Below are 10579 nucleotides of genomic sequence, written 5' to 3' on the forward strand. Positions count from 1 at the left end.
TTTCCATCTTTTGGCTATTGTAAATAGTGCTGCGATGAACATGGGTGTGCATATGTCTGTTCTTGTCATGGCTCTCACTTCTTTAGGATATATATCTACTAATGGAATGGCTGGGTCAAATAGTATTTCTAATTCCAACTTTTGAAGGAATCGCCATACTGCTTTCCACAGTGGTTGTACCCTTTTACAGTCCCACCAGCAGTGTATGAGAGTTCCAATCTCTCCTCATCCTTGCCAGCATTTGTTATTTTCTGCCTTGTTGAACTTTGCTGCTAGTGCTAGAGCAAGATGGTATCTCACTGTTGTTTTGATTTGCATCTCTCTAATGGATAATGATTGTGAGCATTTCTTCATATGTTTGTTGGCTGCCTGAATATCCTCCTTGCGAAGTGTCTATTAATGTCTTTTGCCCATTTTTTAATTGGATTATATTTGTCTTTTTATTATTGAGGTGTTGGAGTTTTCTGTAGCTTTTAGAGATAAGTCCCTTGTCAGATATGTCATTGCCAAATATTCTTTCACAATTTGTAGGTTCTCTTTTGACTCTTTTGGAGAAGTTCTTGGAAGCACATAAAAATTTAATTTTGAGAAGGTCCCATTTATCTAGTTTCTCTTCTGCTGTTTGTGTATTTTAGGTTATGCTTGATAGTCTATTTATGCCATATATTGTTGTTTGTTGTTGTTGTTATGTGCCATCGAGTCAGCCCTGACTCATAGCGACCCCTCCTTGGGTTTCCGAGGCAGTATCACTACAGAAGTAGGATTGCCCAACCTTCCTTCCGAGAAGTGGCTGGTGGGTTTGAACCGCCAGCCTTCTGGTTAGCAGTCAAGTGCTTAGCCACTATGCTACCAGAGCTTCCATGCTTCCATATATTAGGGCCCCTAAATTTGCCCCTAGTTTTTCCTTGAGGAACTGTATAGTTTTAGGTTTCACATTTAAGTCTTTGATCCATCTGGAGTTAGTTTTTGTATATGATGTTTCTCATTTTTCTGCAAATGGATCTCCAGTTTTGCCAGCACCATTTATTAAACAAACATTCTCTTCCCCATTTAATGGATTTAGGCTTTCGTCAAAGATCAGCTGACCATAGGTCGATAGATCTATTTCTGGGTTCTTAATTCTATTCCATTGGTTTATGTGTCTGTCATTATACAAATACCAGGCAATTTTGACTACTGTTCACTTGAGCTATTCTTGAATACAACTTTGAAATCCTTCCCAAACATCTACTGTGTATTGGCTTGTGTTTAGGACTACTGTGTGGCCAGCTTTGTAATTGTCACTTTCTGTATTTTGGTGCTGACCTCCAGATTTATTCTGGTTGGCCCAGCCTGATCTTAGGTATCTATTCTTAGAGTACTCATAGGTTATCTGAGAGGAGAACCATGTAGACCATGGTCCCAGGTTAAATTATGTGGTTTAAGCTTAAATGCCTTGGGGGGTTCAGAGATATGAAGGCTAAACCATACAGAGTAGACTTCTTAGAAAACATGGAGCCATGTTTATACAAATCAATAGGATTAGGGCTGGCTGAGAGATAGTAGAATATTCCTAGGCTAGAAGACCACAATGGTGGAACTAGCTTGGGTATGAGTAGTTGATAAAGCCAGTGGCTTGTCTGGAAAAAGAAGTGCATATGGGGATTAGGGAGAAGAGCCCAAAGATTACTCTGAAGGATCTTAGGTACCAAGAAGAGGAAGTCAGCTACTGTGGAAGGAAATGGGAGCCAGAGTTGGGATTGAGTCTGCAGTTGAGGAGGAAGCAATTGGTGACAACAGGATCAAAGCATCACCCTGCATGGAGTCAGCCTTGAGTAGAGAGGCCCAGGAAGGGAAAGGGATGTTGAGAGGTGGAGGTCTATGATGTAGGCCAAGACAGAGAAGGCCAATAATGGGATAGGGAGAAGAGATGGGAGGGATAGAATGAGGATAAGGGAGCTGACTATGCAGTGGCACTTGTATGGGTCAAATATGGCAGGTGATAGGTCATGGAAGGGCTTCTGACAGAGTCTAAGAAAGGAGAAGATGAAAAAGCAAGGTCCTTCTGCACTTTAGGTACTCCTGGCATTGCCAGGGCAAGGGGAGGGGTGACAATTAGAAGTAGTGCTGGAACACAATACATAGAGCATTGGGCAAATACAACCCAAATCAGAATTGTTCTGGGAAGGTCTTGGCCAAGTGCCACAGCCAAAAGCCAGACTGGACAACCAACAGAAGGCCTGGCTGTGTGGCATAGGAGGTTGTACTCTTGAAGAAGACTTCTTGGAGAAAAGGCTCTGAGCAGTGAGGTTGTCTGATCACTGCCAGATGAACTGTTGCATGGACACTGAACAGAAATTCTAAGGAGGGGAGATCTTTGATGGTGTTGCATGGTTATCTGAACTTGCCTTAGGACAAATTGCTTGCTCCATTTCTCAGTGTAATCTTGCAGTTTTCCAGGCTATGTCAGATTTCCACCCCTTGATTCCCTTTTTTTCCTAGGAACCATGTTCTGGGGGCCTGGGCCTGGCTTGTGCCTATGGCTGTCATGCTGTTGACATTTGGTTCTGCAAATGGGACGTTTTTCAGTGGAAGCCTGTGTGGTATGTGGCTCGAAGAGAGGACCATATGGTGAGAGATAGACTCTTGGGTGGGGCTAGATGGTGGGGCTGGTAAGAGAGGTGATGGAAGGACCAACAAACCAAGCCTTCTCCTATCTAAAGCTTAAGAGTTAGCCCAAATTAGAACTTCCCAAACCAGATATGCCCATCTTTTCTTCAGGGAACAGGACTCAAATATTTCATACATCTCATCTTCATACTCCATTTTACTTCTAGGTTTTCAGAAGAGCACAGTTCTGAGTCACCCTGTGTAGGGGTTCTTGGTGATAAGAACATTTGTGCTCAATACCAGTGCAGGAAAGTGGGGAGGAGAGATGGGAATAGATGCATCTCCCAGGGGAGTCTCTGTCATTGTGCTACTTTTGCTACAATGATGCAGAATAATGGCCAATCCCAAATTCTCAGTAGCTTACACTAAACATTTAATTTTTGTTCGTGAGTCGAATGTCAGCTGTGGCTCAATTTCAGACTGTGTGTTGTGTTTTCTTATTCCAAACTGAGTTTGTTTTTATCTCAGGGACTAAGGTCAAAGCAGTGAAGACTAATTGGGGCATTTTAGCCTATAGCAAGTGGCAGAAATATAGGGGACCAAGTATTTAGAGCCTCTTCTTACGTCATATACCGTTGGCCAAACTAAGTGACATGGCCAAGACCAACATCAATGGATAGCAAGGCATAGTCATTCCATGGAGCTGGGGAGAGGAAGACTAAATATTTGCTGAACAATAATATGGTGTGACACAATCACCCAATATCCCATCCCATGGGCCACCCATACCTGCCCCATCCTCTTCTCCCTTCTCTTCTTTCTCCCTCATTGTCCCTCTTTTTGTCTTGAGGATGAGGAATAGACAGGCAAATGGCCAGGCCAGGTATCTGCTACAGCTCTCTATATTCCAGTCCCACATCCTAAGGTATTTGGGTTTTGGCTGACCTGGAGGCACAGCCTTTTGTCCCCCCTTCCCCAATCCTGGGCCAGGTCATCCCAGGTGAACTACAGAGACCTACTTCTGGGTGCTGTGGTGACTGCTGTGTATAAGGTTGAGCACACTGGTGTCCAGAATGCATGAGGCAGGGGAAGAGGGCTGGGAGCTACCCTGGGCAGGTACTCAGTGCCTCTCTCCTTGGGGCTTGCCTCATGGGCAATTCTGCCTCCCAGCCCTGACTTCTGTCCATGGTTCATGTGCATCTCCTCACACCAGCCCCAGCGCTGATATTCATTGCTGCAGTGACTTTGGTCCTGATCGTCCCAGGAAATTTCAGCACCATTATGAACTTCTTGAGGCAAGTGAGATTATTCTTCTAGGCCCCCTATGTGGATGTATACACAAACATGTTCATGTACACTTCTGGAAGCCCTGGCTCATCACCCTCATATATGCACACACTTTTCAGCTTTCCTCCCCAAGCCATGTTTCCAAATTTAAATGTGGCTTCCTCCTCTATTACCATTTAAAAAAAATTCAATGAGACAGCTGTTTCAAAAGGACACCAAGAGACAGATAAGTTAAAAGCTTGCATTGTCTTTGTCACTTTTTTGGGGGGAAGGAGGGGCAAGGCTTTTTTTCTTTCTTTCTCCCCCCCCCCCCATTGTTCCTTTATTTTGCCTCCAAGATAATGTTAAGGAATATTCAAGGATTATCCACACAACTTGTAGCCCTTGGCTAAGGTACAATTTTTTCATTGTGGTCTGAGCCTGAGTTCTGGACTTTGACCCACCATGTCTCTCTTTAACTCAGGGACAGACCCACAAGCAAGCTGTTTAGGCACAACCAGTTACTATATCAAAGTGGAGAGATGTTCTGACCCCCTTTATTACCTTCCCTGGGGCAGAATGATGATGGGCTGTTGTGATACCAAATTATCATTTTATACCTCAGTTGGAGCAGGTTCAATGGGCAGAGCCTTAAAACAGTAGCAAGCATAATGTCACAGAGGGAGTCCTCAGAATAATTTGTCAAGTATGTTCTCTTCCTTTGTTGCAATAAGTATAATTAATCTTCTAGAACTGGGCATACTGTGCTCAATGTGACTTTCTTAAGAACAATAGGTAAGAGACCTGGTTTGTTCTTTTTATATCTTTCCCATGAGAAAGAATAAAATCATTATGGTGAGTCATTTATACCAAGAATCAAATCAAATACATGGTGAATGTAGGGAGTCTTCATGAAGGCTGAAACTGGATATGTGACTGAGTCTCCAAGAGCAGAGTGAGAACTCTAGAATGCTCTACCCCAACTAGGACTTAGCATCTCTCAGTCTTGACTGCCTCAAAAGATGACCTGGTTCTGAACTCTGTCTCCAAGGGTATATGGAGTTTTCATTAGACCTATGTCAGTCACAGAAATATAAACACTGGGGAGGCAGAGGCAAGAGATTTGTCTGGGTGCTCACCACTGCCAGTCACCAACCCTAAGGGAAACTATTGGTGTGGGAAGGGGAAGATCTGCTATGAGTGTGCTGGTCCCTGAGGTGGGAACTTCCTTGAGTTCTCATCAGACAATCAAATACACTCTTCTTTGTGAGAAACACAAACTACTCCTGCCTCCCCTTGAATATCATCCATTCAGGGGCAGTCAGAAAAGGCCTGATATAGAGAGGCTCTCAATGACTGAGTTTGTGAGTGTGCCACTTAGTGGCTTTTCAGACAAAGGTGGGAGGAATGGATTAATATTGACCCTCCATACCCTGCAGTGCTTCCTTTTCTTCAGTGCCCCAGGCTTGCCTCTTTCACTGATTAGTTTGCATGGATAAAAGGCTTGCACCTTTGCTCTTGGTCAGCCCTTCTTGTAGGCTTACCGGTGGCAGAGCCTAGTAATGAGCAGCCCATGTTTTCCTTTCAGCCTCATAGCCTGGCTCACCTATGGAACCACCATTAGTTGCCTCCTATACTTGAGAATGAAAGAGAAGAATCTTCCCAGACCTTACAAGGTAGACTTTGGGATGGACATTGGGCTTCTTCAATCCTAGGCTACTGCACAAGGCAGGTCTTTGGGTCACAGCCTTATTCAGGGCCCTAAATAAGTATATAAGGAGTTGCCACTCTCATTACATTTGGCATGGAATTTCCATATTTTCTGCGACAAGGCATTAATTTCAGGATTGCACCCCCTTCTCTAAGAATTGGTCCTTGGGAGTGAGGAATCACCAGGCACCAACTCTGCTTGCTGGGGTTCATTTCTCCTCTGGAAGACCCTGAGGAAGAACTGGGTCCCAAGCCTCTGCTCCCAGGAGTGCCTCCTGAAGCTCAGCAGGTGGCACCCCTTGGCCTAGGCAGGGTTTCAGGGCTGGGATTGGAAGAGAGGAGCTGCTTCAAGTGGAAGCAACAGGAAGGCAGGCCCATATACCACTTCTCATGTTCCCCTTCATCATGCAGATCCCAGGGTCAAATACCTACTCTGTGCTCAATGCAGGTTCCCACCTTCATCTCTGTTATCATGCTCCTGGCTTCTGTCTATCTGGTGCTGGCACCCATCATCAACCATCCTCAGATGGAGTTCCTTTATATCTTCCTGTTTCTGCTCAGTGGCTTCCTGGTGTATTTCCTATTTATCTATTTCCAGTACCAGCCCAAGTGTTTAAAGATGGCTACCCTGCATCTTCAGCTGATCATGGAAGTTGTCCAACCACTAAAAATGTTGACTGAAAGACTGGACAGGTTCTGCAAATGCCAGAACCTTGGTTCTTCCTTGGTTCATTATGCATAATTCTAATAAGCTTCTTAGGTGCGGTAATGCTGCTGAAATTGGATTTTGGCTTATCCATTCCAAGGCAGCACACCTTTATCTAAGAACTGCGAAGAACCCTTCAATGACAGTGGATCCACAGCCCTGCTGGTGGGACCTGACTACCTCTCTGGGACACAACTATTTGTAACCCAGGTGGTCACTATCCCTTCTTTTGGGATCTTGGTATTAGAATTCTGTGGCCCTATTCAGTCTCTGATGGTTGCTTGACTTGAGGAATTATACATCTTGGGAGATTACAATTGGGCAATGGTAACCAAGTGGTTTGAAAAGTAGAGAAAGCCACGAGTAGAGAAGAATGAAAGAAGGTACACAATGAGATTGTGTTGAAAATTTACATGGCACCAAAGCACTATGGGGGAGAATCTGAGAGAGTAGCAGTGTTGATCCCTGGTTGTTTTCCAGTCCTTCTGTGGTCAAACTGCCATCTGACCATGCTTCCTGCTTTTTGATTGTCTAGGACCTGGATACCTAAAATAAATTTCCCATTTTGGCTCAAGTGATATTGAGTGACTTTTTATTTCATGTCACTAGAAAAGATTTGGGGAGCTCTGGTAGCATAGAGCATAAGGCACTTGACTGCTTACCAGAAGGCTGGCGGTTCAAACCCACCAGCCACTCTTCAGAAGGAAGGTTGGGCAATCTACTTCCATAGTGATACTGCCTCAGAAACCCAAGGAGGGGTCGCTATGAGTCGGGTCCAACTCGACAACACATAACAACAACAACAACAAGGAAAGATTTGAGTCTGACAAGCCTTCCTTTTCATAAAGACATGATACTTCAGTTATTGTTTAAAACTGCCAAATGGCTTGAATAAGTAAAGAGATATGTCCCTGGGAAGAAAAGTGTATTGGATTTGGGATAAAAGGATGACAGTGAAATTTCCAGAAGAAAGGATGAAAAATTAGAACAGATCCCAGATACATTAATGTGGTTACAGGGCTAGATAGAAACTAGGAAGCAGAGATATGTGGCTGCCCAGGTGAGAATGTGGGATAGGAACAAATAACCACAGTGCCTTGTAGAAGACAGATTAGCAACCTGACCCCTGAGTGCAGCAGGATGGTGATTAGAAAAGGGAAAGGAAAGAAAACTCACTGCTGTCAAGTCAGACCCGACACATGGCAACCCCTCCTTGGGTTTCTGAGGCAGTATCACTATGGGGGTAGATTGCCCAACCTTCCTTCCAAGGAGTGGCTGGGTTTGAACTGCCAGCCTTCTGGTTAGCAGTCCAATGTCTTAGGTACTATGCCACTGGAGGTCCTATTAGAAAAGGGAAGGGACAGAGAATGCTATTCATCATTTCTGCTCCAGACATGACAGCCCACACATGTAGGTGTTTCTATCAGTGTACATACAGTATGGAAAAGGCTGTCACAGATACAGTTTACTCCCCATGAACTTGCTTCTGAACTATGAAACTTTTATGAGTCTGTTCTGAGGCCTGCCAGCGACATTTAGGAAAAACCTCACATGCCTTTTACTCCAAACCATACAGCCTGCATTGGAGATAAGAAATATACAAGAGAAGCTAGTTCCATCCAGCTCCTTGTCAAAGGAGGCCATGCATCAGGCTGAAAGTCCACCAGCAAAGTCTTCTAGATCTCTCTGGCAAGAATTTGTCCTTTCCTCCTCTTGACTCCTACCAAACTGTGCCTGTGTCTCCTGTGAGCCTTGCTGGGCCCTGTACCCTGGTGTTTGGTTGTGTGTCTTACTCCCCTACTGAGCTGTGGGTTTAGTGAGGATGGGGGCTAGTTCTTAGACATGTTTCTTCATCTGTCAGTTCTCATCACGGTGCTGTAGTAGATTCCTTGCTGATCAATAATGTTTGATGAATTAAAATGATGAAATAGTTTTTAAATGATGAGGAAGTAAATCACATTTAGATTTTTAAAGATTTGTATCCATGTCCATCTGCCCTATAGCCTCTGCATTGTCCTGGGCTCTCAGGTCTTGACCTGAGGAGATAATTTTAGGAGGAGAGACATCTTCTAAGTCTTGTGCAGTCACCCTCCTGCTGGCAATGGATGCATGTCTGGAAGTGGAAAGCAGGAGCAGGGGGCTGAACCGAGCTGTGGTGTTGCCATGAGTGATGCACCTCAGTTAGGCTCTGTCTTACTTTGTGACTTAGTGTTCCCATCCTTCTCAGGACCAACTGCCACTGAATTGCAAAACAGTCTCCCAGTCCTGTTTTGATGGTGGAGAAGAGTTTCCAGGTAGGCTAGTTACACAGTTATGCACCATGTGAGCACCTGTCCTGCCCCAAGCCCCTGCCTTGACCCCAGAACAGTAGTGGGAGAGTGAGCCCAGATGGGAATCTGAGACTTTTTAGGGATTTTTTACATCAACTTTCTTACTCTGAGTCATGATGATGGTCTCCATAGTTAATTCTCTTTTTCATTATCAGAGAGGAAATAAGTGTCATGGCTCTGGCCTTTGGACTGAAAAGAATGCTCTGAAAAGAATGTGGACAGATAAGAACAGTCCTCACTGTTCCCCTCAGAGAAGTGATAAGTACTAAGAAGTATCTGGGGCAGATGTTGGCTGGGCTGCTACGGAGTTCTTTCACCCTGTGTCAAGTCCACCAGCCATGTTTGTGTTTGGGACAAAGCCTGGTTACTCCCAGAGTCACACACACTCAATTCTTTGGACTTCTTTATAGCCATTTACACTGTCTTCTTCTGAGTAGTTAAGAGGGGACCTGGGTTTTATAGAGTAATCTACACAAATCAATGTCATAGTTAAAACTCTAAACATTACACAAGAGAATAGAGTGACAGTTAAAATTTCTTATTCCATACTCCCCGTTATCAGAGGCAATTGAGTTCCTTGCTTCTTTCTAGAAAGTTTACATGTAAACACAAACCAACTATAATGACCAATTTACTGAGGCTCTGCTCATAGACAATCCCTTCATTTTCACCTTCTTGAAGGGAAGTTCTTACTTCATGTTGTCATCCCCAGAGCAGATGTCTGAGTCCTCTATTGTGGTGGTCTTCAGTGCTTGCTGTTCACCTTGTTTTTCTAGTTTTTGTTATGAGCACATGGTATGATGGCACTTTCCTGCCCCCTTTGCGTTAAATGTGGCCATATGACTTATTTTGTGCAATAAAATGTGAGTCAAAATATCTGTGTTACATCTAGGTTGAAGCTTCAAGAGCCAGTGCACAATTTCTTTTGCCCTCCCTTTCCCTCTGCTATGGTAACTGACAATGTTCCAGTGGCTACACTGTTAGCCTGTGTCTTGGTATAAGAATGGCAAGGAGGAAGCCAGCCCCTAGTCAATCCTATATGGGCATGTAGTGTGAACAAAAATAACATTTGTGTTAAACTGCAGAGATTGGGGGTTATTTGTTACTGCAGTATAGTCTTGACCATCCTAATTGATCATCTCTCCTGTCCAGGAGTCTTACAAGTACCTAGAACTATTGAACAGCAGGTAGTTCTCAATTGAAGAGTTCATGATGAAGTCATGATTGATGTGAATTCATCCTCTCCCTGGTCTCCTCTAAGTTTCTCCACCTCCCTCACATTTCACTGATGTCTCATCCTTCCTCTCTGTCCTTCTTCTCCTGGCACCCCTCTGCCTTCTCCCTTCCTTTCCACAGGCACAATATTATTTTTTCTCTAGGAGTGGAAAAACTGATTCTACAAATACAATAAAAGAAATTTTGTCTAATGAGAGCTTTTGAATATTTGTCTCTGCTTAGGTGTGGGCTGAAGAAGGAAAACCTTCCCAACCCAGCCCCTGGGGGTACCAGTGAGAGAGAAGAAGGGAGGTAAAGACACAGAAACAAACAATAGATATTATGTTGAGATATGATCCTGACACATAGACACACAGAAATAAATACACACACACCCACACACGCTGCCTTAGTTCCTAGTGCTGCTGTAACATAAATACCTCAACAGAGTGGCTTTAAAGAACAGACATTTATTTTCTCTCAGTTCAGGAGGCTAGGAGGTGCTTTGGCTATAGGGAAGGCTTTCTTGCTATTGGCTCTAGGGAAGATTCTTGTCTCTTTCTGCCTCTGTAGCTCCTCAGTTCCTTGGCAATCCTCATGTGGCATCCATCTACCTTCCCTCTGTTTATGTGGGCCAGTCTCTGTGTCTTTGCTGCTTTTTATATAACTCAGAGGTCATTAGGTTTCTGGCTCATCCTACACTGGCATTACCTCAAATGATTGATTGCATTAGATTAGATTAGATTAGATTACATCCACAGAT

The 10579-nt window shown here is 44.0% G+C and overlaps 1 protein-coding gene across 1 annotated transcript in view; it reads left to right on the top strand.

The window, feature by feature from the left end:
- The window catches only part of LOC103195679 (b(0,+)-type amino acid transporter 1-like), a 20774-nt gene extending 14467 nt beyond the window's left edge, over positions 1-6307 (top strand). The window contains 5 exon segments of the mRNA XM_007939287.1: positions 2482-2573; positions 2576-2610; positions 3760-3884; positions 5444-5531; positions 6014-6307. Of these exon segments, the coding sequence (XP_007937478.1) occupies positions 2482-2573; positions 2576-2610; positions 3760-3884; positions 5444-5531; positions 6014-6307 (634 nt within the window).
- Positions 6308-10579: the final 4272 nt, after the last annotated feature.

This window comes from Orycteropus afer, unplaced genomic scaffold (assembly GCF_000298275.1).
Source record: "Orycteropus afer afer isolate SDZICR_OR568_19922 unplaced genomic scaffold, OryAfe1.0 scaffold00058, whole genome shotgun sequence".
Classification (NCBI taxonomy): domain Eukaryota; kingdom Metazoa; phylum Chordata; class Mammalia; order Tubulidentata; family Orycteropodidae; genus Orycteropus; species Orycteropus afer.